This window comes from Pleuronectes platessa, chromosome 4, assembly GCF_947347685.1.
Source record: "Pleuronectes platessa chromosome 4, fPlePla1.1, whole genome shotgun sequence".
In the NCBI taxonomy this organism is placed as follows: domain Eukaryota; kingdom Metazoa; phylum Chordata; class Actinopteri; order Pleuronectiformes; family Pleuronectidae; genus Pleuronectes; species Pleuronectes platessa.
The window spans coordinates 18,933,694-18,961,222 of NC_070629.1; the positions used below are offsets into that span (position 1 = coordinate 18,933,694).

Here is a 27,529-nt window from a genome sequence, read left to right on the forward strand (position 1 = left end):
CCCCCTGGCATTGTCAAATGTGAACAGTAAGGAAACAAATTCAGTTTTGAAAAACTATAAAAATCTTCATTGCAGATAAAACAGGTTTATTCTGTTCATAAAAGTATTCCAATCCCAGAGCATTATGTAATAGGAAAATGGCCATCATGTGACTATGGTCTATTAAAAATATGATCACAGCAGAAACTGTAGTATTTGTCATTGACTACAGCCAATACTCCTCCGGAAGGAAGGACAAAACACACACAAATATCAAAAATCCAGACAATACATTCATCATATATGCATTTATATAACTTACTTTATACTTTATGTGTTAGGTATGTGTTGGATTAAAAAATAAAAATCAACTTCCATTGACCGCTGCTGTCAAGAAAGGTTTCTATTGTTCACAAACAGGTAATAACTGCACCTTTGAACTGATCCGACTGGATTTAGCATTCCTTAAAAACCACCATCAATGACGGTTGACAAGATGTTATCCCACGGTTTCCTGACACATCTGATCTGAACTCTCATGAATCAAACTATTAGATGTACTTACTTGATGATGCTGGGTGGAATGTGAAGGTACTCGGTTGGGATGATTTCTCCAAGCTCCCGCAGACTATTCACACACTTGATCTTACTACTGAACTTGGAGCTGTAGAAAAAATTAGAAAGGTCTGTTTCACTGCTTACGTGATCTGATTCAACCACTGTAATGGGGGTATGTTGGTTCCTGGATTTCTAGACTAGTCAAAAATGTATTCTTAGAAATAGTTGTGCCATTCAAGTTTCTGCAATTTAATTTGTAATGTCTAGTGCTAATAGATGCAAACACGGATATACTATTAAGAGGGTTTCTTGATTGTACATTTTGCGCTGAATATTTTCAACAGCAGTGTCATTTAAACTTAAAGGACAACAGTGAAACCTGATGAAGGGTCTGGTTATTCCCAGCAAAGTCCGTATGAACCAGGAAGGATGAACAATGATGAACATCTTGGTGTTTTTCTTTAATCTGTGGGACAAGAGCAGAGGAAGAGGAGCTGTGAAAGGATCAGTAGTAGCTCTTTTACACTTGGCCTTTCTCCAAATTTACTATACACCATAAATTTGTGTTAATCACAACTGTATCATAAAATGATTCCTACTTTACATTTGCATTGCACTTGTTTGTGTGGGTATTACCTCCTGTCTATCATTTGGTAACACTTTTTCATCCAGCTAAAACCGGGCATCCTCCTGCGAGGTGTGGCGCCGTTCAGATAAACAATGATGTAATCCTCTGCCACCATTAGTTCCAATGTACTTATCACATATCTGTACACACAGACAACAGAAAACAGAGTTAGAAAGAGAGTCTTCAACCAAAAGTAACATTTCATTTCAAATTCAACTTTCTTGTGAATTGATTGAAGCTTGGCCTCTCCATTTCATCAAGGGTAGTGCTAATCCTACAGCAGCTCATGATAAATTCATATAAAAGAGAGCTTGCAACTCAGCGTTCATGAGTTCAGTAAAGGCATCTTCTATTTCAACATCGCACTGCCCCCTTGTGGGAAGCCTTGACAGAAGAGTGGACTCTGTTATCCAGCAACTTCATGCTTGTGATTGTAGAATGATGTGTGGGGTTGTCATATTTGCACGTCAACATATGCTTGAGCTTCGGAGGAAAACTTTACCTTCAGAAAAAGTGTTTTCCAGGACATAACTGTAATTGTCACAGTCGCTGTCTGGAAGGAAACATGCTGCGAACACAATGATGGCATTCTGTTCTGAGTAATAACCTGAAAGCATGAAACACAGGACAATCAAAGTGGGCTCTCACATGCAGTGCACATAGAACTGTGATTTCATTTACCACAAAATTTTACCAGCAAACATTCTCTTGTATCTGGTCATGACAGATAGACAGAAAACATTTAGCGTCCGATAAGATGCTTTAATTTGCTGTGCATTTTACTTTGAGGCTCAAATTATTGTGTATCTCAAATATTTATTGTTTTCCATTGTATCATGTAAGATACAATGGAAAGAGGTTGAATGCCTCCAGATTTGAACAATCTATTGTCTAAACAGCATTTGCGCTTCCCAACCTGAGAATGACATCAGAGTAAAATGATTAATAAATGTGAACCAATTAACCAGGGCGCCTCAATTAGCAATAATAGTAGCATGGGTCTCATTTTTAGTGCAACAGCTTACAGATGCTTGTTCTAGCTTACAAATACATTACATGTTTGTTCATATGGTTCTGAATTTGTGTACTTTTCTATTCTGATGTCAACATGCTTTGAGGTGCATTCATTTTATGTGATAAGTTGCCAAGGGAGGGTCCATCACTCTTATTCTGCTATAAAATTAGATTTTTTAATTTGATATTCTTTTGTAGAGAGGTTACAGATCTACAGCCTTGATCACCACATATGCATGTATTACATGAGGCTACATACATTATATCAGTACCTGTGTTTTTATAAATGGATGAGCAACAATAGGTGAAGTATTTAGTTGAGTTCACAGACTGTTTTTCTTTGTGTTACGCATTTGTCAATCAATCCAAGTGTTCTTCCTAAAAGATGAGTGAACGGGCTGGGGTGTAACGTTTGACCATGTCCTGGATGTCGACTGGACCCGATCCGTTCGCAGCATCCGTGATAGATGTAATGATGTTGATGCCACATGGCTTTCTGCCATACAAGCCAGTAGACATTAAAATGTACCTTTAGCCTCAGTGTACCCTCAAGTTCGGCCTGAATCGTTGATTACAAGGGCAAAACACTTGATGACACTAAGGTGCTCGACTGAAGCTATGTCCCTAACATCCGCTGGTGGGCGCTAACAACTGCTTACTGGTAGTTGATAACTTACTGAGCAGAAGACCTTGAGATGGACAAGGGAGATTCACCATTTTGTCCTATAACATAAATAAATTGTAAAGTCTAGACTTCGCTTAATTTTAGAGAACTCAACAGTTCCACAACGAGCACATTGGCTGCTATGGAGAGAAAAACTGAGGTGAATGACACTACGTGATATTCAGTCAAATAGTTTTGCTCAGTGTTAGTTTTTTTAAAGTTTGTCACTGAGTTAGAGCACAGTTCAAGTGTGATTGCTAAGCTTTGTTAACCAGCAGACTCTACTTCAGCTCTTAATTTCTGTCGATGAAGCTTCTTTCCAACAATGCAGGTTTGCAGCAGTATTTTATTCTCAAAAATGCATTATACCTCAGTTTGTGATCTGAGGTTCGTTGATGGCTTCGTTTGGTTTTTGTCTGCAACCACTAGAGGGTGGCATTCCCAAGTATTAAGCGAGTGGCCCAGATTATGCTGACATTATTTTTGCCCGTAAAAATATATATTTAAATCTTAGGGACATACAATAATGACTAATAGATAATTACAAAGAAAAATATCAATTAAGAAAAAATATGCATTGTTTGTTGATATCAAAAATGCCACAGTAGTTCAGTCTGACCAAGTGGCCTTGTGGGTGAGGACATATTCATCAACACAGGCAGCTGCTTTAAAAACCTCCCAGACCTGATAGTTATTCAAATGTTTGTGTGTGTATCACTGGCAGACATTTCTTGAAGTCTTCCTACATTAGCTTTTAACTGTTTCACAATGACTTCATCAATCATTGAACTTCAGCCAGGTTCATCACTTTTTTGGGTCACCTGAACCTGGAAACATTTCCGTTGTTGTTTTCACAAATTGCAACGTGTTTCTGTATTTGCATGTATTTGGACTTTTTTCAGCGCATGTGTCCTTCTTACTTTGCATGTGCTTTTCTGTTTGGATGTGTTTTCCTGATTTACACTGCGTTCGGCCACCGTACATATTGTGGCTTCATTAAACCCATGCAGCCCCATGTAGGAAGCCGGACACACATGTTAATTAACCTGGAGACTCCAAATGGTAAATGGTTTTGTATTTATATTTATATAGAGCTTTACTAGTCTTCATGAACACTCAAAGCGCTTTACAGTACAGTTTTACATTCACCCATTCACACACACATTCACACACACATTCATACACACATTCATACACACATTCATACACATATTCATACACACATTCATACAATGGATCTATTCGCAGGACTTTGTTATTCTATGGGGGCCATTCAGGGTTCAGCCTCTTGCCCAAGGACACTTCTGCATGCAGATGGGTCAGACTGGGAATCGAACTGCTGACCTTCAGGTTGGAGTACGACCACTCTACCCCTCAGCCACAGCCTCTCAGCTCTTTAATCCCATCGGCAAAGCTTCTCTTTGTTTGCAGTTTTTGCAGCGTTTTATTCTTGAAAACCTGAAGAGTCCAAACCCTGAGAATATTTGCAATTTTAAAATAAAAAATATAAAAATCATTCTTGTGATATTTAAAGGCTGATTACAGGAGCACATTTTAAGCAGCTTTCAGACATTTTTACACTTAAAACAAGTGTGAGGTTAGTTCCTGTGTCATCCATTCTTTGATTTGATTCATGGATACATGGTTTCATTTTGCCAAGCACACACAGGACGTTGTGCTTCCTACTATTGGGTAGACCAGAACAAGTGCACCCAACCGGTCTGATCACATGACGTATGGGGAGAGATACAGGAGGAAGTCAGAGACATAAAACTCTAATCTGATGTGCTGCTGGTAAAGTCACAGGTAAGACCCATTTATCTACTCTACTCTTCAGCTCAACCAAAGTAATTGAGTGTTAATTCATGATTTCTCTCTGACTAAAGTTCCTTTCACTGAATGTCTGTGCTTTCACCTCAGAGATCTGTTTTGATTAATAAAAAAATATAAATGAGTTTTATCATTAACATATATTCAACAACGCATTCTGTTTGCTTTACACTTATTATGCTAAATATTGAAAGTGGTCTCAGAGTTTTAGACCAAACTTTTTTTTCCTCAAAGACATGGTAGTCTATAGCATTTAAAAAAAAAAAAGAAATAAAGTTAACAGAGATTAAAGTAAATCTTGTCATAAATTAATAAAATGTTATATGGGTGATATGGTATCTGACTATACCTTGAATACAAGTTTACACAAACAATTTAGTAGCACTTAAATGGAACTTACTTACAGCCCTTGATTCTTGTTGTTCTGGGTTTGTACCCTCATGGTTGAATGCACTTATTATAAGTTGCTTTGGATAAAACGTCAGCTAAATGAAATGCATTGTAATGGAGTCTTCTTGGTGTAGAGTAGTTTCGGTGAATAAGCCTGTGTTGTACAAAGAGTTTAGCACCTCAAATAGTGACCTTCACCATTTTACCTTCAAGGTACCGTGGAAATATTTAGTTAATGTAATTGTTTACAAAACGGGAGGATTCACCTCTGTTTAGATAGCATTTATTTTAACATCCAGAATTTAATCTTTGGCCTTTTTCTTCATTTGTGCGTGTGCTTCTTGCAATTCTATTCTGTGGGTGATTGTCTGTCCAATAAAAATTGACAGTTGTATTTCTAGTTCATGTGTCACCAGTATCTCCAGGGAAACGGCAAAATCGCTGCAGGGTTCATGAAACGGGCGCACCCTCCAACACACACACACTCACTCTCTCTCTCACTCACTCACTCTTTCACTCACTCACTCACTCATATGAATTCAGCAAGTTTTTATAGAGAGGATGAGGATGGAAAGACGTCAAATTCATAGTTATTTAATACATCGGGTCAATGCATATACATTTTTTTGATATACTATGCAATTATTTTAAAGGGTGTGTTTACATTTTCTAGCACTAGGTTTCGTGGAATACATCCAGAACTCACACTGCAAGAAGACGTAACAGTTACTCCTCTCCCACAATGAGGCTACTGAAACGAGGAATGTTTCTACTGCTCCTGAAGCTCACCATTGCACTGGAATCACTATGGATCCTCTCACTACTAACTCGCAGTAATCCAGGCCTGAATCCCAGCTCCGTTCTCGAGAACAGCTGGTTGGAGTATACAGACTCTGATGACAGCCCAGAGAAAGTGTGCAACTGCTCAGCTATCCTGCAGGGAGAGAGGGAGGCACTGGAGCAGGCCAAATTACTGACCGTCACCAAAGACTTCCACAAGAGTGTTCACATCCCTGATGAACATTACGTGAATGCAACCGAAGACTGCAGGTGTGTTGCTTTTAAACAACGGATTTTAAACGCTTTACTTTGTCAATATTTGAATATTGAATTCCACTTAAATCACTGAAAGTTCTTTGTTTAATATTGTTTATTTACAGTGCATTCAAATTAAGACGAAAATACTTAACATCTCCGTTGAGCCAGGAAGAAGAGGACTTTCCCCTGGCATACTCTATGGTTGTGCATCATAAGGTATGCAGATTATAAAGCCTGAATTTTAATAAAAATAAATTTTAAAAGTGGAGTAAACTATTTACTTAAAAGTCATCAATCAAAGGAGCTCTTCACCACCGCTTGTGAATTTCGGTTATGTTCAAGTACACAAAACTGATACATTATTAATATATTATTGTATATGCTCTTAGGTGCAGAGCTTTGAGCGCCTGCTGCGAGCCATCTACGCACCTCAAAATATATATTGTGTCCATGTGGACAAAAAGGCTAAATCCTCAGTCTTAAATGCCATCTGGGCAATTACTGACTGCTTCCCGAACATCTTCTTGGTCAGTCATCCTGTTGATGTGGTCTATGCGGCCTGGCCACGTGTCCAGGCTGACCTTAACTGTTTGGCGGATCTCTATAACAGCAGCACACAATGGAAATACGTCATCAACCTTTGTGGCCAAGATTTCCCTCTGAAAACCAACTTGGAGATTGTAAGGACACTGCGTTCACTGAGGGGCGGGAACAGCTTAGAGTCAGAAGAAATGCCCGGATATAAAGTGGGGAGAGTGAGAAATTCACACAAAATAATAGATGGAGGAATCCAGGTACCTATTTTGCATTACATATATTTATAAAGTTAACATTACAACTTACTGGTCATCACTTTAACATTAATTCACAATTTTAACTCCCTCAGGGCACAGGGAAGGCAAAGGAGCCTCCTCCCTTCAACATCACCATAATGTCTGGAAATGCCTACTTTGTGGTTAGCCGGGGCTTCATCCGCAGTGTGTTGGAGGACCGCCGAGTGCTGGCACTGATGGAGTGGTTCAAAGACACCTACAGTCCTGATGAATTTCTCTGGGCAACCATTCAGCGAATGCCCGGAGTTCCTGGCTCAACATGGCCCCACAGGAAATATGACATGTCAGACGTCAATGCCATCGCCCGCCTGGTGAAGTGGCAGTGGCACGAGGGGTCGCAGGATTCACCGGACACGGTGTACCCAGAGTGTCACGGCAGCCACGTCAGGGAAATATGCGTATATGGTGCCGGGGACTTACAGTGGATGCTCAAGCAGCATCATCTCTTTGCCAACAAGTTTGACATAGACACAGACCCCGTTCCTGTCTACTGTTTGGAGAAATATCTAAGAAAAAGGGCACTGTCTGGTCTGCAATAGATATATTGGAGATTTAGCAACCGAGAATGGCATTCAATTCAAACCTTTATCAACACAGGGAAATTGTATACACAAATTAAAATGTTTCATTAGTGACACTATATTATTCAGTCGTATTACTGCTAATCGAGCAGTTTATCAGTGTAACGATTAAAATAATCAACTCAAAAGCCAAAAAGAAAAATCCTGTAGTGGCGGTCTGCACATCGGGTCGGAACTGGACATTTCCCAGTGGCCTGATGGTTGCTCCGGCTTTCCTTGAATATAGCAAACAGGACCGCCAACGTAACCACGTCTCTCTGCGATGCACAGAGCAGCCAAAGATAACAATATAATAATAATAATTGTGAAAAGGGAGATTTCTTCCCCATCTTCACTAGGCGCTGTCTCCCTATATTAGACATTTGATTATAATTCAAATTTTGATTATCAGTTAGGTTATGTAGATAATCTGGTTTTGAGTTGTGTGTTGAATTGGTTTTACAGCATGTATGTGTTGACAGTTGATTTTGTTATGTCCATGATGTGGCTCTGTTTGATTGTTGTTTTTCCAGATCTGTGAATGGGGTCAGATCAGCAGGTCGATCAGGGAGAGGTGTGTAGGATCAGGTCTCTGAGAAAGGAGGGGCTGGAGGTGACAGAGAATGGAGGACGTGTTCTGCATTAGATGACATTTCAGTCAACCTATTGCATTTATCTGCTGAACTTTTGCAGATAGGTTGAATTGATTGGTCAGCAGTAGCCCAGGGTCCAAACGTGGTCTTGTCCTGAGTGTGGTTTCTCTTTGTCTTTCTGTTTAGCTCACCTTATACTTACCAGCACAGATTGCATGTTCCAGGCAGGTGAGGCTATAAAGCCATTCAGTAGTGAGGGGGGGGAGACAGGAGTTGGCAGCTTGGTGAGGCTGCAGATTTTTCTAGTTTGTTTCTCTATTTCTTTCTCTAGTATGATTTAGTAATTTTTTTTAATTTTCCAGGAGTATTCCTGTCTTTCTGTTGTAGAACCTTTTTGTTATTAAAATGCAAAACATTTTCATCTACTCCTGCTTCTTCAGTATTGCTTTTTTCAAATTTTCAGTGCCAAATAGCACCCTCCACCCCTATCTGGGGGTTGGAGCGCTACACTAATATTAAAACAGATAGAAGAAAATAATTGCCATGTTTATAACTAGTTACATAACAGTTACATCTACGATTAGGTTAGGTCTACACAACTGGTGCTTCGTGTAAATAAGCTGGCTTGGGATAGGGACTAATTCCCAGCTGCAATTATTGTCCCAGTCCGTTCGCGCTGGTAAAACTTTCATGTGAAACCTTGTTTTTAAAGACTGATGAGGATGAACACACCTTTAATGAAACAAAGATTTTACATGTTGTACAATAGATCAACATCTTGCAAGAAACAAATATATTTACAAATAAAACAAAGAAAAGTTTTAAGTAGACACACACCGACTGTCCCTGTCCAACCACCAGTTAACATAGTATTCCCTGATCACTCCCCAAATTGTTTTCACACACACACACACACACACACACACACAGGACAAATATGATTAAAATAACATTAGTACACAGTTCTACATCTGAGTGAGTAATCAGATCAGAGTAATCGGAGAGGATGCAACTGAAGTCATGCAACAAATTACTGCAGCTATGGGAACTGCCTGTATGACATCCCCAGAATGTTCACAGTGATATACAATGCTAACAGAAAAGCCAATTCGTAGCCTTTATAAGACAAGTTTAGGATGTGATACCTATATAATAAACTATTCAAAAAGCAGCTTTATGTTCTGTTTTATATCGTTACAAAGTGCAGGTTTGAATTGAAATTTTTAATGTCCACACATTTATAATTCCAATTCAAGCCTGCAGTTTGTAACTGTGGGTCATACATTTGTAAACCTTGAGTGTCTGAAATTAGATTATCTATTTCCTGTAATGTTAGTTTATTGACAAAGCTACAGTACAGTATAATATGTGTATGTATGTAAAATGTGTATTTGTGAGCAGGTGGGCAGTGTTACAACTACTGTTGTGTCGTATTACTGTGTTATTATCAAGCCTCTTAGTTACTCCTCCAAAGTGAATTAAAGAAGAATAAAACAGTTTAATCAAAAATGAAGAAAACCTCAAAGAAACTAATAAATTTGGGAACACAATAAAGTGCTGTTTAACATACAGTGACAGTCACTGTACTTACAGGATTATGTTTAGCACCCAGTGAGAGGAGATAATACCTCCCTCACTGAACAAGCAGTCGCCTGATGTTTTGTACCACAGCTTATTCTTATCCAGCCTGTTGCTAGTGCCGCGAACATCATGCTGCAGGACCGCTCATATTCAGTCATGCTGTGGTAGAATACAGCATAATGCAGGGAGAAAGTAGGCAGGAGTCAGGTGTCTTGTTTCTGTCAAACGGCCGAGTTCCCCTTCTTGTCGGCTCTGAGCGAGAGAAGACGACAGAAAGAATAGTAGTATCTTTGGCTTTAAAATGAAAATGCTTCAAACAAAGGTATAAATATTGCAACTGAAGCTAGCGAGTTTGCTGTGAGTAGGATGATTACGATCATGTCTTCAGCCGACCATCGATTATGTTTCATTCCACTTCATCAAACAACAATCTGAGAACCAAACCTCAGAAACTAGGCGAGGATTTACTGACCAGCACATTCCTTGTTAGGTTTGAATTGTTTGGAAAATGTCTCCGTGAGGCGAGCAGACCAGCAAGGAGAGTTCAGTGAGGCTCAGCACACATTTTTAACGTGTGAACTTTTTTCTTTTTCTTTCTTTGTCTCAGAGGACTACTAACTTAGCTGCTGTTGTACTGGCAATGAAGACGTGTGTCACAGCAGAGATATGTAAACTTCCGTATCTCCGCTCTGTCAGTCAAACTGTTGGCTTGGACCAACATTTTTCATGTGAGCTTTTTTCTTTTTCTTTCCTTGTCTTGGAGGACTACTTATTTAGCTGCTGATTCCTGTAAATCTGTATCCAATCTGGATTCGCATTGGGTGGGAAGGCAGAGAGCAAAGGTTAGTGAAGGAGTCAAACAAATTACCGGCACGGCAACATTGTCAGTGCACATGCAGTTGCTGGAGATTAGTGCTCTCTCCTGTATTTCCACTGCAGCGCTATCAAGAGTGATTCTATTTCACTCTAAGGGGGTTGATGTGTGTAGTTTGTGACACATGCTCAGTGAAACAAGGCATGAAGTTAAACAAATTAGCATGGCCTCTTGCGTAATGAACAGGGATAAAGTTAGAATGGGACAGACTTCATTTTTACATCTAGTTTGTGGGTTTCAGAGGGTTCAACAGATCCCTTTTCTTTCATACACCTGATCCGTTGGAAGGAATCATACATAAAACCCCATGTACCATATTCTGCATGTTGTTAAATCTTCCAGAGACTGTCAGTGTTGTAATGTTTACATGAGACACCAGTAGTTGTGTACATGACTGTCGTCTCTACAGGAAATTTGTGTTGCAAAAAGTATCAAGGAGGGCATCAAGGTGAATGGTTGTGTGTACACAGTTCAGGTTTTATCTTGTAGCCGTGCTCAATCTTTCCCAAACCTCAACCAACAAATCAGAGTTTTGTTAAATTTGACAACACCCTAAAGTAACCAAAGCTGTTGTCTCAGTTCAGGGGTTGCATCCTTCGAAAGGGACACCACCCACCGGGCTCAAAACCACCTCCTCTGTGGGCCATGTAGAGAGATGGCGTGGTCTATACAAGTTTTCCGTGATCAGTGTCACCAGCTTGTCCTACTCTTATTGCTGTTGCCGAGCACCAGAGCTGAAGTCGGACAGGCCAAGCAGGTTTTAATTGCCTCTTTTTTTTTTTTTTTGTACATTGTAATTTTGGATGTTCAGTTGTTTTGAAGTCTGATACTCAGGCACTGTCAGTCGTCTAACGATGCAGATCCTGAATTGAGACACAGCTGCTGTGTAGGATTGGAAAAAACTATTATTTTATCTCACTCAAGGCTAAGATGCAGTTCTAATACTAAACCCCTTATTCTTCTCAATTGTTACAAAGTCCAGTCTGTGCTGGTGGCTTTTTCAGTCCCTTTACAATAATAGTTGTTGATGTTTGTCTGTCCCACTATACATTTCCTCTACATTCCTTAGCACTGAAATATCTGTGGTTAGGAGCGACTATGTTTTTAGTGCAAGCTTCCTCAGGTTATAGATGATAATTATAGAAGTATTATTAAGATGTCACAGATGAGGGGTGAGATGAACAGTTTACACGGGAATCCATAACAGGAACAGAAAATCAGTATCCGGCTTGCTTTGTGTTGGGTAAGGGGGCATCCTGAGGTCAGTAGAAGGTTAGTGTCAGTTTATACAAATTAACAGCAGCTTTGATAAAAACATTCAGAAAGACTTTTAGACAACATAGTGATCAATGCAGAATTACCTCATGCGAGCAAACCTGTGTTTACCCCTCTCCTCGTCATACCTTTGGGCGGAGTGAGAGATGTATAAACATGCAAATGCAAATTTGGCACTTAGAAATAAAATATTGCATTATGTTTGTTTACTGTTTGTTTTTTGACTAAGGTTATAGATCGTATGCACACCTTGGCCATTAACCTCTGACATCATGCTCAGGGAGGAAGATCAAATGTTTTTAAGAACAGTATCATGATGTGTTGCTGTGATCCAGGTTTATAAGTCAGGTAAACACAGATAAACTGACACACTGTTTTGCATTTCACTGCTTCCTAAATTATCAGCAACTGAAAAGACTAAATCTGGAGGGACAGAGGGCCCTGTTAGACAGCAGCTATCTTTGGCAACCACCTTCTAACTCACATCAATAATAATACTGTTACCTGATAAAGTGGAAACGATTTTTTAATCCGGAAATAACAATGCGCCTCTGGGACAAATTCATACAAGACTAAAATGCCCTTGATTCAAGCCTGTGATCTAATGCTAATGCTAAGTCCAGTGGTAAAACAAACATTTGTGTTGGTGCAAACTGAGCATTGCACAAAACATATATCACACAAATCTTATTGGCTTCACACAAGTGTATTATTAGTGGCCCAGGAGGTGCGGGCCCTGGAGCTGTTTTAAAATGTTGGCTTTATAGTAAAAGCATAGTGCTTGTTTTAAATTGAACTGTAGGATATTACAGTGCTTTTATTTTGAAAAGTTATTAATTTGGGTCTGAAGATTGTTTCGAATGCTTTAGGCGTCTGAAATAGCGCAAATGTAATGTATGAAAAATAAAACCGTGGTTAAGTAAATCATTTCAAGTTATATACAAGCCACTGTGTAGGTGGGAGAACACCTTCACCGGCACCAGAGGATCAATCAGCGCAGGTGAGAGCTGTAAGCTGATACATCCTCTGGTTTAAAGGCAGCGGCTGAGCTGCCTGAGGGGAGACACGAGGGACAGAGACACGAGAGACACTGAGCTGCAAAGCTGACGGGCCAGCAGGAAGTGCTGTGTGTTTTGAGTTTGAGAGTTTCTAAGTTTCTGTTTTGAGTTAATGAAGATGCTGAAAAGCGACACCTTTGTCCCTGGCTGTGTTTGGGAGAGCCCCCTGGCATTGTCAAATGTGAACAGTAAGGAAAAAAATATAAAATCTTCATTGCAGATAAAACAGGTTTATTCTGTTCATAAAAGCATTCCATTCCCAGAGCATTATGTAAGAGGAAAATGGCCACCACGTGACTATGGTCTATTAAAAATATGATCACAGCAGAAACTGTAGTATTTGTCATTGACTACAGCCAATACTCCTCCAGAAGGAAAGACAATGCACACACAAATATCAAAAATCCAGACAATACATTCATCATATATGCATTTATATAACTTACTTTATACTGTATGTGTTAGGTATGTGTTGAATTAAAAATTTAAAATCAACTTCCATTAACCACTGCTGTGAAGAAAGGTTTCTATTGTTCACAAACAGGTAATAACTGCACCTTTAAACTGACCCGACTGGATTCAGCATTCCTTAAAAACCACCATCAATGACGGTTGACAAGATGTTATCCCACGGTTTCCTGACACATCTGATCTGAACTCTCATAAATCAAACTTTCAGATGTACTTACTTGATGATGCTGGGTGGAATGTGAACGTACTCGGTTGGGATGATTTCTCCAAGCTCCCGCAGACTATTCACACACTTGATCTTACTGCTGAACTTGGAGCTGTAGAAAAAATTAGAAAGGTCTGTTTCACTGCTTACGTGATCTGATTCAACCACTGTAATGGGGGTATGTTGGTTCCTGGATTTCTAGACTAGTCAAAAATGTATTCTTAGAAATAGTTGTGCCATTCAAGTTTCTGCAATTTAATTTGTAATGTCAAGTGCTAATAGATGCAAACATGGATATACTATTAAGAGGGTTTCTTGATTGTACATTTTGCGCTGAATGTTTTCAACAGCAGTGTCATTTAAACTTAAAGGACAACAGTGAAACCTGATGAAGGGTCTGGTTATTCCCAGCAAAGTCCGTATGAACCAGGAAGGATGAACAATGATGAACATCTTGGTGTTTTTCTTTAATCTGTGGGACAAGAGAAGAGGAAGAGGAGCTGTGAAAGGATCAGTAGTAGCTATTTTACACTTGGCCTTTCTCCAAATTTACTATACACCATAAATTTGTGTTAATCACAACAGTATCATAAAATGATTCCTACTTTACATTTGCATTGCACTTGTTTTTGTGGGTATTACCTCCTGTCTATCATTTGGTAACACTTTTTCATCCAGCTAAAACCGGGCATCCTCCTGCGAGGTGTGGCGCCGTTCAGATAAACAATGATGTAATCCTCTGCCACCATTAGTTCCAATGTACTTATCACATACCTGTACACACAGACAACAGAAAACAGAGTTAGAAAGAGAGTCTTCAGCCAAAAGTAACATTTCATTTCAAATTCAACTTTCTTGTGAATTGATTGAAGCTTGGCCTCTCCATTTCATCAAGGGTAGTGCTCATCCTACAGCAGCTCATGATAAATTCATATTAAAGAGAGCTTGCAACTCAGCGTTCATGAGTTCAGTAAAGGCATCTTCTTTTTCAACATCGCACTGCCCCCTTGTGGGAAGCCTTGAAAGAAGAGAGTAGACTCTGTTATCCAGCAACTTCATGCTTGTGATTGTAGAATGATGTGTGGGGTTGTAATGTTTGCACGTCCACATGTGCTTGAGCTACGTAGTAAAACTTTACCTTCAGAAAAAGGTTTTCCAGGACATAACTGTAATTGTCACAGTCGCTGTCTGGAAGGAAACATGCTGCGAACACAATGATGGCATTCTGTTCTGAGTAATAACCTGAAAGCATGAAACACAGGACAATCAAAGTGGGCTCTCACATGCAGTGCACATTGAACTGTGATTTCATTTACCTCAAAATTTTACCAGCAAACATTCTCTTGTATCTGGTCATGACAGATAGACAGAAAACATTTAGCGTCCGATAAGATGCTTTAATTTGCTATGCAGTTTACTCTGAGGCTCAAATTATTGTGTCTCTCAAATATTTATTGTTTTTCATTGTATCTTGTAAGATACAATGGAAAGAGGTTGAATGCCTCCAGATTTGAACAATCTATTGTCTAAACAGCATTTGCGCTTCCCACCCTGAGAATGACATCAGAGTAAAATGATTAATAAATGTGAACCAATTAACCAGGGCGCCTCAATTAGCAATAATAGTAGCATGGGTCTCATTTTTAGTGCAACAGCTTACAGATGCTTGTTCTAGCTTACAAATACATTACATGTTTGTTCATATGGTTCTGAATTTATGTACTTTTCTATTCTGATGTCAACATGCTTTGAGGTGCATTCATTTTATGTGATAAGTTGCCAAGGGAGGGTCCATCACTCTTATTCTGCTATAAAAATTAGATTTTTTTAATTTGATATTCTTTTGTAGAGAGGTTACAGATCTACAGCCTTGATCACTTTATGCATGTATTACATGAGGCTACATACATTATATCAGTACCTGTGTTTTTATAAATGGATGAGCAACAATAGGTGAAGTATTTAGTTGAGTTCACAGACAGTTTTTCTTTGTGTTACGCATTTGTCAATCAATCCAAGTGTTCTTCCTAAAAGATGAGTGAACGGGCTGGGGTGTAACGTTTGACCATGTCCTGGATGTCGACTGGACCCGATCCGTTCGCAGCATCCGTGATAGATGTAATGATGTTGATGCCACATGGCTTTCTGCCATACAAGCCAGTAGACTTTAAAATGTACTTTTAGCCTCAGTGTACCCTCAAGTTCGGCCTGAATCATTGATTACAAGGGCAAAACACTTGATGACACTAAGGTGCTCGACTGAAGCTATGTCCCTAACATCCGCTGGTGGGCGCCAACACCTGCTAACTGGTAGTTGATAACTTACTGAGCAGAAGACCTTGAGATGGACAAGGGAGATTCACCATTTTGTCCTGTCATAAAATAAATTGTAAAGTCTAGACTTCGCTTAATTATGGAGAACTCAACAGTTCCACAACGAGCACATTGGCTGCTATGGAGAGAAAAACTGAGGTGAATGACACTACGTGATATTCAGTCAAATAGTTTTGCTCAGTGTTAGTTTTTTTTAAGTTTGTCACTGAGTTAGAGAACCGTTCAAGTGTGATTGCTAAGCTTTGTTAACCAGCAGACTCTACTTCAGCTCTTAAATCCTGTCGATGAAGCTTCTTTCCAACAATGCAGTTTTGCAGCAGTATTTTATTCTCAAAAACGCATTATACCTCAGTTTGTGATCTGAGGTTCGTTGATGGCTTCTTTTGGTTTTTGTCTGCAACCACTAGAGGGTGGCATTCCCAAGTATTAAGCGAGTGGCCCAGATTATGCTGACATTATTTTTGCCCGTAAAAATATATATTTAAATCTTAGGGACATACAATAATGACTAATAGATAATTACAAAGACAAATATCAATTAAGGAAAAAAATAGACATTTCAGTCTGACCAAGTGGCCTTGTGGGTGATGACATTTTTATCAACAGAGGCAGCTGCTTTAAAAACCTCCCAGACCTGATAGTCATTCAAATGTTTGTGTGTGTATTACTGGCAGACATTTCTTGAAGTCTTCCTCCATCACCTTTTAACTGTTTCACAATGACTTCATCAATCATTGAACTTCAGCCAGGTTCATCACTTTTTTGGGTCACCTGAACCTGGAAACATTTCCGTTGTTTTTTTCACAAATTGTAATATGTTTCTGTATTTCCATGTATTTGGACTTTTTTCAGCGCATGTGTCCTTCTTACTTTGCATGTGTTTTTCTGTTTGGATGTGTTTTCTTAATTTACAGTGCGTTCGGCCACCGTACATATTGTGGCTTCATTAAATCCATGCAGCCCCATGTAGGAAGCGGGACACACATGTTAATTAACCTGGAAACGCCAAATGGTAAATGGTTTTGTATTTATATTTATATAGAGCTTTTCTAGTCTTCATGAACACTCAAAGCGCTTTACAGTACAGTTTTACATTCACCCATTCACACACACATTCACACACACATTCATACACACATTCATACACACATTCATACACATATTCATACACACAATCATACAATGCATCTATTCGCAGGACTTTGTTATTCTATGGGGGCCATTCAGGGTTCAGCCTCTTGCCCAAGGACACTTCTGCATGCAGATGGGTCAGACTGGGAATCGAGCTGCTGACCTTCAGGTTGGAGTACGACCACTCTACCCCTCAGCCACAGCCGCTCAGCTCTTTAATCCCATCGGCAAAGCTTCTCTTTGTTTGCAGTTTTTGCAGCGTTTTATTCTTGAAAACCTGAAGAGTCCAAACCCTGAGAATATTTGCAATTTTAAAATAAAAAATATAAAAATCATTCTTGTGATATTTAAAGGCTGATTGCAGGAGCACATTTCAAGCAGCTTTCAGGCATTTTTACACTTAAAACAAGTGTGAGGTTAGTTCCTGTGTCATCCATTCTTTGATTTGATTCATGGATACATGGTTTCATTTTGCCAAGCACACACAGGACGTTGTGCTTCCTACTATTGGGTAGACCAGAACAAGTGCATCCAACCGGTCTGATCACATGATGTAAGGGGAGAGATACAGGATGAAGTCAGAGACATAAAACTCTAATCTGATTTGCTGCTGGTAAAGTCACAGGTAAGACCCATTTATCTACTCTACTCTTCAGCTCAACCAAAGTAATCGAGTGTTAATTCATGATTTCTCTCTGACTAATGTTCCTTTCACTGAATGTCTGTGCTTTCACCTCAGATCTGTTTCGCTTAATTAAAAAATATAAATGAGTTTTATCATTAACATATATTCAACAATGCATTGTGTTTGCTTTACACTTATTATGCTTATTATTGAGAGTGGTCTCAGAGTTTTAGACCCAACTTGTCTTACTTCAAACACATGGTAGTCTATAGGATTAAAAAAAAAAAAAAAAAAGCTAACAGAGATTAAAGTAAATCTTGTCATAAATTAATAAAGTAATATGGGTGATATGGTATCTGACTATATCTTGAATACAAGTTTCAACAAACAATTTAGTAGCACTTAAATGGAACTTACTTACAGCACTTTGTAGTTTGGCTTTCTTGGAGAAATTCTACTTTTTGTCCTGGGTTTGTACCCTCATGGTTGAATGCACTTATTATAATTCGCTATGGATAAAACTTCAGCTAAATGAAATGCATTGTAATAGAGTCTTTTTGGTGTAGGGTAGTTTCTGTGAATAAGCCTGTGTTGTACAAAGAGTTTAGCACCTCAAATAGTGACCTTCACCATTTTACCTTCAAGGTACAGAGGAAATATTTAGTTTATGTCATTGTTGACAAAGCGTGAGGATTCACTTCTGTGTAGTTAAAGGAAAGGCCTTTTTCTCCATTTGTGCGTGTGCTTTTTGTGCTTCTATTATGTGGGTGATTGTCTGTCCCATTAAAAGTGACAGTTGTATTTCTAGTTAATGTGTCAACAGTATCTCCAGGGAAACATAGACTTTGTTACACACAGAGGCAAAATCGCCGCCGGATTCATGAAACGGGTGCACCCTCCGATTTAGTTCTCACCACCATGCGTATTTTTGTGAATCAGAATCAAACCACAATTCTCTTTCTCCATATAAGGTCCTCTGTGTGTCATGAAGAGAGCGCTGTGCTGAACAGTGGAAGTTATAAGAGACGACCCCAAAAGGGAAAAAAACACTGTAAAAGTGCCCGGAACGTTCCGGAGTTATGATCTGACATCATCGATTAATAACTGAATACATGTGATTATCAGCGCGCACACACACGCGCGCGCGCGCACACACACACACACACAGTCTCTCTCTCTCTCTCTCTCTCTCTCTCTCTCTCTCTCTCTCTCTCTCTCTCTCTCTCTCACAGAAGAAGCCACGCCCCGTTTATCCAGAAACAGCAGGCTTTTATAGAGATAAATACATCTGGTCAATGCATCACATTTTTTTTTAAATGGAGTTTGATATACTATGCATTTAGTTAAAAGGGTGTGTTAAAATCTTTTAGGACTGAGAGGCCTTCATCATTTTTGCGTACGCATGGTCAAAGGAAGTTAAAAATGTGTTCGCAGGGTAAGAACAAATTTAGTTACGAGCATTTTGATGAATCCCATATTTGTGCGTCAAATGTTCGTGTGTACGGTTTAAGCACAGATTTTGCACTGTTAGCAAATGAGGCCCATTGTCATCTTTGAACTTTATCCCTAGAAATTGTGTGGCTAAAGAAAGGTTGTCTGTATCACTTCCCTTACAGGAGCAAGAACAAGCAGAGGAATTGCCTGGATCTACAACAGATGGGATGTATCTACAAACATTTAAACATTACTCAATAGAAAACATAGCTTAGTGTGCATTAAACCACAGAATGTATCAATAACTGGGACATCTACCAAAAGTCTTAACTTATTAAGAAACAGCTCAGTTAAGCAAGTACCAAGGATATTGTAATTTTTCAGGCAATCATTAACCATTTTGGTCATGTAATCTTTGATCTACACAGAAATTGACTCAGTGACACCAATTAAAAGGGGAATGGCAGGTGGAATACATCCATAACTCCCATTGCAAAAAGACCCAGTAACAGTTACTCCTCTCCCCCAATGAGGCTACTGAAACAAGGCAGATTTCGCCTGCTCCTGAAGCTCACCATTGCACTGGGATCACTATGGATCCTCTCACTACTAACTCGCAGTAATCCAGGCTGGAATCCCAGCCTAGTTCTCAGGTACAGCTGGTTGGAGTATGAAATAGATTATGTTGACAGGATAAAATTAGTGAGGCAGTACCATCAAAAGATTGAATAAGATTTAAATTAAAAATAAGAGAGCAAAAAAATACAAAATAAAGAAAGGAATCCTGAAACAATCAGAATCAGAAATCAGAAACACAATCAGAATCAGAACGTATTTATTGCCAAGTAGGTTTACACCTACCTGAAATTTGCTCTGGTTGTTGGTGCATACAATGAACATAAAAACACAATAAATACAATACACATAAGAAAAAAAAAACAATATATAAAAAATAAAAATATATAAAAGACAAAAGATGTAAAAAGTAAAGTAAAAAAGTGAAATGCAAAACAGGAGAGCAATGTAAATTTGCAATAAGGGATGGTAGAAAGGGTTAGCACAGAGCTTAACTGGGTGCTCTACCACATGCACTAATGAGCTATTGCATGTAAACTAATAGAACCAGATTCAGATTGGGTTAACCGTAACAGTAAGAGATCCAACGTTGACAGTTTTACCTTGAACCGTATGGATCCAGTAATGTGAATTACTCTAAAACCTGCAGAAGTGATTACCTTAGTAACTTGATTGGAGAACAATGTGGCATTAACATACCCAATAACAATAATTACATTGGTGGTCTTGAGTGTTATCTGTCTATTGGTCATATCTGACAGACTCAGATATAAGGCACTCTGGATTCAGTAAATTGAATCCATGAAAGAAGTGATAAAGTGACCAAACGTGATATTCTGTGGTAAGATTAGTTTGGGATTACCAACCTGGTGGGTCCGGTTGTCCTGGTTTTGGATTTGATTTCTATTTTAGACTCTCCTGTGATGCAAACTTAAAAATCCAAAAGGCTGGAACACCAAATTTGTCTTTGTGTATTTTAATAGGGGCTTTCTGCAGAAGGGATCAACACAGAGAGTCACAAGGATCTCAGAGTGAAGATGGAGAACAGTCAAATGTAAGGATCTTATATAGGAGAACTAATGCTGTTTGACTTAGCCAGTTCAGACTGGTTCTGTAGGCGTAGTTTAAGACGGGATCAAAACACAGAAAGGTTATTTACATATGTTTCCTTTGGAGATAACACAGACATGAATTCAGTTCTTTGGAGAGTAAATAAGTACTAAAAATGTCATAAGGTTTCAAGTCACAAACAGTTCAGATCAGAAACAGTTCAGGTCACAGAAGTATTTAAAAGTTGTGCCCTGAAAAGGGGAGATATCAATAAAGATGCTCGGACACGACGTTACCTCTCTGGCAGCTTCATTGAGAATTTATAATTTAGAAGTAGTAATTTACATAGGTACAACAGTTCTTTCAGAATAACAAATTTAAACAATGTAATGCATTTTCTTTCCATCTCAAGGTCAACTTCCCAATCTTATGTTCTTTTCTCTCACTTTTCTTATACAGGTAAGTAGACAGGTAACTATATATGAAAATGGCCTCTTAATCATTGAACATCAACTTAAATTATCAAACTTAAATGTATTGGCCATAAACAAAAATATCATAGACATTAGTAGCCATTAGTCTCTTATCTTTGTTATATACCCTTTTCCTTATTATTAACAGGTATTTCAGAAATGAATCCAATAATGCATCAGTAATTATTCACACTCATAAACATAGTGAAAATTAACCACACATATACATATTAGCAACCTCATACTCTGTTTGTGTGTCATACTGAGGTAACCATGGTCACAATGCACACAACATCTGTTTCACTTATGCTAACCTCATGCCGCTCCACGCCTCCCACTGGAAGAACGGAGTTTAGCCAGCTGCATAAAAATATACCAAATACAAATAATGCTTCCAAAACACCCAACATGGTAACAAAACAACTTAGAAAACATGTTCCAATGTACAAGAGCATAGACATCCATTCGTACCTGAGAAGAGAAGATATCAATAGAGATGCTCAGTTTTTCACTCTGTTAACCCTTTTTGTTTAAAACGTTAACCTTTTTCACAGGACTTTGTTCTTATTGCTTAAACATTTTAACCCTTTATAAACTTATAAATTAATTCCATTGTTTTTCCCCCTATGACAGCTTTTATTGCCTATTGAATTATATCAATAATCAGTTTCCTAATCAAATCAATCTATCACAGGTGCTATAACAATTTAGACTCAAACAGGTCTGCAAAAACTTACTTGTCAACTACAAAATAGGTTTCAACCACACTTAGTTATTTTTCCAGTAAACTCCAGACATGATAAGGTTATAAGGTAGGTACCCGGTGGCAACGGCCCATTGTGGGTTAGGCTGGTTTATCTTCCCATCTTTGGTTTCTTTTTGCCAACCCATCAAGCTTTAGTCAGGGTTTTTCTTTGCCTAAGAATGGGAGCAATGGACTGAATTGAACTCTGGAATAAGGAACTGATAAACATCTCCTTGTGCCTCGACCTCCTGATGCTTTAAAATGTTTCTGATTGGGTGGATCATATAAACTCAATAAGTACATTTAAACTGATTGATTTAACAATTTAAACTTAAGTAATACTCACATATACAACTTTGTTTGAAACAATACCATATTGGTCATATATTACTCACACACGATGCACTCAGTCTGGAACATTAATATCTGCCCTTTGGTTTATATTCAGGAAGACATTTGTATTTGCACTAGGTGTTGCCTACTTTTGATTGTATACCTTCTGTCATTGTAATGTCGAAACTTTGATAAGTGCACATTGTATATTTGCACACTTGATGTTAAGAGAGGTTTAAGCTAGATATAGGATTTTAATTGTGACGTGAAATTTTGTTGTCAGTGCTGTGGTTTGGTGAGGATGAGACACACGTCAAATTCACTCTTGGAAGAGATATCCGGGAAAAAAAGCCCTACGTCAGCACTGGCAACAAGCCTCATATCGAGGGACATAAATGCTGGTGCAGATGCTAAAGTCAAACATAAAACTCTAATCTGATGTGCTGCTGGTAAAGTCACAGGTAAGACCCATTTATCTACTCTACTCTTCAGCTCAACCAAAGTAATTGAGAGTTAATTCATGATTTCTCTCTGGCTAATTTTCCTTTCACTGAATGTCTGTGCTTTCACCTCACAGATCTGTTTCGATTAATTAAAAAGTATTAATGAGTTTTATCGTTAATATATATTCAACAATACATTCTGTTTGCTTTACACTTATTATGCTTATTATTGAAAGTGGTCTCAGAGTTTTAGACCTAATTTTTTTCCCTCAAAAACATGGTAGTCTACAAGGGCCTTAATGAAAACAATGATGTTACAGGTTCACTGAAAAATTGTGGCAACGTAACTAATAAATAAGGAAATATATGAATAAGAGTGTCAGATATAGAAAAATTATTTATTTATCTTCTTTTTCTTATGGAGTCTTTTTGGTGTAGAGTAATTTCTGTGGATAATGTTGAGCTGCGAGAGCCTGTGTTGTACAAAGAGTTTAGCGCCTCAAATAGTGACCTTCACCATTTTACCTCCAACTACTTTGAAATATTTCGTTAATGTAATTGTTGACAAAACGGGAGGAACTTCTGTGTAGTTAGCATTTTTTTTAACCTCCAGATCTTAATCTTTGGCCTTTTTCTTCATTTGTGCATGTGCTTCTTGCGATTCTATTCTGTGGGTGATTGTCTGTCCAATATTGATAGTTATATTTCTAGTTCATGTGTCAACAGTATCTCCACGGAAACGTGGACTTTGTTTTACAGTTATATAACACACAGTACTCCTAGCGGTTTTATGGCTTCTTATTGTCTCTTATTTACATAAAGGCAATCTGGCACCGATCGGTTTCCTTGTACAGAGACATAAAACAAGATATGAAAATCATAAAAAAATGAATAAAAAAGCGACAAACAGAAACATATTATTATAAACCTTGCTGTTACGTGACTGCTATTTTACTTTGATGTAAGTATCTTTAAATTTTTTAATATTGGTATAAAATTCAAACATTTACCAGGAAATTGTTGAAGATTATGTCCATTGCAACATCATAACCTCATTGGGCCCCATTCACTAACATGTGCGCCGTAATGTTCTTACTCTAGAAATTATGTGCGTGCACAAAATCGCCTCATCCGATTTGTTCTCACCACCATACATATGTTTGTGAATCAGAATCATTCTAAATCGACAGATTTAGCTCTCTGTGACTAGCATACTGCAACATTTCTATTTCTCCATATAAGGTCCTTCGTGTGTCATGAAGAGTGGAAGTGGAAGTTATAAGAGATGACCCCAAAAGGGAAAAAACTCTGTTAAAGTGCCTGGAATGATCCGGAGTCATGATCTGACATCATCGATTAATAACTGAATACATGTGATTATCAGTACACACACACACACACACACACACAGATTACGACTTAGCGCTGTTTTTTAACTTCGTTGTTGCAGAAGAAACGTCAATTTCATAGTTATTTAATACATCTGGTCAAAGCATAAATATATTCTTTTTAATATATTAAATGGAGTTTAATATACTATGCATTTATTTAAAAGGGTGTGTTTACATTTTCTAGGACGGCCAGGCCTTTATTATTTTTGCGTACACATGGTCTAAGGAAGTTTTAAATTTGTGGAATACATCCAAAACTCACACTGCAAGAAGACGTAACAGTTACTCCTCTCCCACAATGAGGCTACTGAAACGAGGAATGTTTCTACTGCTCCTGAAGCTCACCATTGCACTGGGATCACTATTGATCCTCTCACTACTAACTCGCAGTAATCCAGGCTGGAATCCCAGCTCCGTTCTCGGGAACAGCTGGTTGGAGTATACAGACTCTGATGATAGCCCAGAGAAAGTGTGCAACTGCTCAGCTATCCTGCAGGGAGAGAGGGAGGCACTGGAGCAGGCCAAATTACTGACCATCACCAAAGACTTCCACAAGAGTGTTCACATCCCTGATGAACATTACGTGAATGCAACCGAAGACTGCAGGTGTGTTGCTTTTAAACAACGGATTTTAGACGCTTTACTTTGCCAATATTTCAATATTGAATTCCACTTAAATCAATGAAAGTTCTTTGTTTAATATTGTTTATGCACAGTGCATTCAAATTAAGACGAAAATACTTAACATCTCCGTTGAGCCAGGAAGAAGAGGACTTTCCCCTGGCATACTCTATGGTTGTGCATCATAAGGTATGCAGATTATAAAGCCTGAATTTTGATTTAAATAAACTTTAAACGTGGACTAAACAATTTACTTAAAAGTCATCAATCAAAGGAGCTCTTCACCACATCTTGTGAATTTCTGTTATGTTCAAGTACACAAAAAGGATACATTATTAATATATTATTGTATATGCTCTTAGGTGCAGAACTTTGAGCGCCTGCTGCGAGCCATCTACGCACCTCAAAATATATATTGTGTCCATGTGGACAAAAAGGCAAAATCCTCAGTCTTATTTGCCATCTGGGCAATTACTGACTGCTTCCCGAACATCTTCTTGGTCAGTCAGCCTGTTGATGTGGTCTATGCGGCCTGGTCACGTGTCCAGGCTGACCTTAACTGTTTGGCGGATCTCTATAACAGCAGCACACAATGGAAATACGTCATCAACCTTTGTGGCCAAGATTTCCCTCTGAAAACCAACTTGGAGATTGTAAGGTCACTGCGTTCACTGAGGGGCGGGAACAGCTTAGAGTCAGAAGAAATACCTGCAGGAAATCTGTTGAGAGTGAAAAATGCATTCGAAGTAATAGATGGAACAAACCAGGTACCTATTTTGAATAACATATATTTATAAAGTTAGCATTTGAATTTACTGGTCATCACTTTAACATTAATTCACAATTTTAACTCCCTCAGGATACAGGGAAGGCAAATGAGCCACCACCCATCAACATCACCATAATGTCTGGAAGTGCCTACTTTGTTGTCAGCCGGGGCTTCATCCGCAGTGTGTTGGAGGACCGCCGAGTGCCAGCACTGAGGGAGTGGCTCAAACACACCTACATTCCCGATGAATTGTTCTGGGCAACCATTCAGCGAATGCCCGGAGTTCATGGCTCAACATGGCCCCACAGAATATATGACATGTCAGACGTCAATGCCATCGCTCGCCTGGTGAAGTGGCAGTTGTACGAGGGGTCGCAGGATTCACCGGACGCGAGGTACCCAGAGTGTCACGGCAGCCACGTCAGGGGAGTATGCATATATGGTGCCGGGGACTTACAGTGGATGCTCAAGCAGCATCATCTCTTTGCCAACAAGTTTGACATAGACACAGACCCCGTTCCTGTCTACTGTTTGGAGAAATATCTAAGAAAAAGGGCACTGTCTGGCATATAATAGATATTTTTCATAGCAACTGACAATGGCATTCAATTCAAACCTTTATCAATACAGGGAAAGGCCATGTAGCAGCACGTGATTTAATTTCAAGACGTATTTTAAATTTGTTTATAATTCTAGAGTGATGAACACAAATTAAAATGTTTCATTAGTGGCACTATTCAGTTCCATTCAATCACGTCTCTCTGCGATGCACAGAGCAGCCAAAGATAATAATATTAATAATAATAGTTGTGAAAAGGGGGCTTTCTCCCCCCTTTTCACTAGGCGCTGTCTGCCTATATTAGACATTTGGTCATTTGATTATAATTGAAATTTTCATTATCAATTCGATTATGTAGATAATCTGGTTTGGAGTTGTGTGTTGAATTATTTTACAGCATGTATGTGTTGACAGTTGATTTTGTTATGTCCATGATGTGGCTCTGTTTGATTGTTGTTTTTCCAGATCTGTGAATGGGGTCAGATCAGCAGGTCGATCAGGGAGAGGTGTGTAGGATCAGGTCTCTGAGAAAGGAGGGGCTGGAGTTTACAGAGAATGGAGGACGTGTTCTGCATTAGATGACATTTCAGTCAACCTATTGCATTTATCTGCTGAACTTTTGCAGATAGGTTGAATTGATTGGTCAGCAGTAGCCCAGGGTCCAAACGTGGTCTTGTCCTGAGTGTGGTTTCTCTTTGTCTTTCTGTTTAGCTCACCTTATACTTACCAGCACAGATTGCATGTTCCAGGCAGGTGAGGCTATAAAGCCATTCAGTAGTGAGGGGGGGAGACAGGTGTTGGCAGCTTGGTGAGGCTGCAGATTTTTCTAGTTTGTTTCTCTTTTTCTTTCTCTGGTATGATTTAGTAATTTTTTTTGAATTTCCCAGGAATATTCCTGTCTTTCTGTTGTAGAACGTTGTTTTTAATAAAATGCAAAACATTTTCATCTACTCCTGCTTCTTCAGTATTGCTTTTTTTTTCTCAAGTTTTCAGTGCCAGATATAGTACACAATAACATACCTTGAAAAACATTGTAATTCGTCGAACGATCCTCCTTGAAGAAAATAATTGCCAAGTTTATAACTAGTTACATAACAGTTACATCTACGATTAGGTTAGGTCTACACAACTGGCGCTTCGTGTAAATAAGGTGGCTTGGGATAGAGACAAATTCCCGGCTAAAATTATTGTCCCAGTCCGCTCGCGCTGGTAAAACTTTCATGTGAAACCTTTTTTTTAAAGACTGATGAGGATGAACACACCTTTAATGAAACAAAGATTTTACATGTTGTACAACAGATCAACATCTTGCAAGAAACAAATATATTTACAAATAAAACAAAGAAAAGTTTTAAGTAGACACACACCGACTGTCCCTGTCCAACCATCAGTTAACATAGTATTCCCTGATCACTCCCCAAATTGTTTTCACACACACACACACACACACACACACGACAAATATGATTAAAATAACATTAGTACACAGTTCTA

At 38.7% G+C, this 27,529-nt stretch overlaps 3 protein-coding genes across 4 annotated transcripts; 2 read left to right on the top strand and 1 right to left on the bottom strand.

Moving 5' to 3' along the window:
* Positions 1–4,119: 4,119 nt before the first annotated feature.
* LOC128439023 (beta-1,3-galactosyl-O-glycosyl-glycoprotein beta-1,6-N-acetylglucosaminyltransferase-like) lies at positions 4,120–8,512 on the top strand. Of its 2 annotated transcripts, XM_053421831.1 has the most exons (6): positions 4,120–4,193; positions 4,504–4,649; positions 5,737–6,113; positions 6,224–6,302; positions 6,491–6,895; positions 6,988–8,512. In XM_053421831.1, exons 3-6 carry the CDS (start codon positions 5,806–5,808, stop codon positions 7,471–7,473), a joined length of 1,278 nt encoding a protein of 425 aa, XP_053277806.1. In that variant the 5' UTR covers positions 4,120–4,193; positions 4,504–4,649; positions 5,737–5,805; the 3' UTR covers positions 7,474–8,512. The 2 variants fall into 2 exon arrangements, with proteins under 2 accessions (XP_053277806.1, XP_053277805.1); XM_053421830.1 differs by lacking the exon at positions 4,120–4,193 and having other exon boundaries at positions 4,428–4,649; positions 6,224–6,317.
* Positions 8,513–9,811: 1,299 nt separating this feature from the next.
* Positions 9,812–14,908, bottom strand: LOC128438475 (protein prune homolog 2-like). Its single transcript, XM_053421059.1, has 6 exons — positions 14,881–14,908; positions 14,685–14,793; positions 14,194–14,325; positions 13,937–14,023; positions 13,565–13,663; positions 9,812–9,920 (listed from the first exon to the last, which is right to left on the bottom strand). The coding sequence occupies exons 1-6, from the start codon at positions 14,906–14,908 to the stop codon at positions 9,890–9,892; spliced, it is 486 nt and encodes a 161-aa protein (XP_053277034.1). The 3' UTR covers positions 9,812–9,889.
* LOC128439025 (beta-1,3-galactosyl-O-glycosyl-glycoprotein beta-1,6-N-acetylglucosaminyltransferase) lies at positions 10,284–26,985 on the top strand. The gene is made up of 8 exons (XM_053421832.1): positions 10,284–13,729; positions 16,800–16,897; positions 17,084–17,641; positions 19,258–19,703; positions 24,485–24,692; positions 24,803–24,896; positions 25,070–25,474; positions 25,567–26,985. Exons 4-8 carry the CDS (start codon positions 19,604–19,606, stop codon positions 26,047–26,049), a joined length of 1,290 nt encoding a protein of 429 aa, XP_053277807.1. The 5' UTR covers positions 10,284–13,729; positions 16,800–16,897; positions 17,084–17,641; positions 19,258–19,603; the 3' UTR covers positions 26,050–26,985.
* Positions 26,986–27,529: the final 544 nt, after the last annotated feature.

What these genes read in the sequence shown, in the direction of transcription:
- LOC128439023 (XM_053421830.1), top strand. Translation starts at nt 5,806, where the DNA reads ATGAGGCTACTGAAACGAGGAATGTTTCTACTGCTCCTGAAGCTCACC. An exon ending in CTATGGTTGTGCATCATAAG is followed by an intron (nt 6,318 to 6,490) that starts GTATGCAGATTA and finishes ATATGCTCTTAG; the next exon opens with GTGCAGAGCTTTGAGCGCCT. An exon ending in TAATAGATGGAGGAATCCAG is followed by an intron (nt 6,896 to 6,987) that starts GTACCTATTTTG and finishes TAACTCCCTCAG; the next exon opens with GGCACAGGGAAGGCAAAGGA.
- LOC128438475 (XM_053421059.1), bottom strand. Translation starts at nt 14,908, where the DNA reads ATGACCAGATACAAGAGAATGTTTGCTG. An exon ending in ATACAAGAGAATGTTTGCTG is followed by an intron (nt 14,794 to 14,880) that starts GTAAAATTTTGA and finishes TCATGCTTTCAG; the next exon opens with GTTATTACTCAGAACAGAAT. An exon ending in AACCTTTTTCTGAAGGTAAA is followed by an intron (nt 14,326 to 14,684) that starts GTTTTACTACGT and finishes CTGTGTGTACAG; the next exon opens with GTATGTGATAAGTACATTGG.
- LOC128439025 (XM_053421832.1), top strand. Translation starts at nt 19,604, where the DNA reads ATGAGGCTACTGAAACAAGGCAGATTTCGCCTGCTCCTGAAGCTCACC. An exon ending in AATGCAACCGAAGACTGCAG is followed by an intron (nt 24,693 to 24,802) that starts GTGTGTTGCTTT and finishes GTTTATGCACAG; the next exon opens with TGCATTCAAATTAAGACGAA. An exon ending in TAATAGATGGAACAAACCAG is followed by an intron (nt 25,475 to 25,566) that starts GTACCTATTTTG and finishes TAACTCCCTCAG; the next exon opens with GATACAGGGAAGGCAAATGA.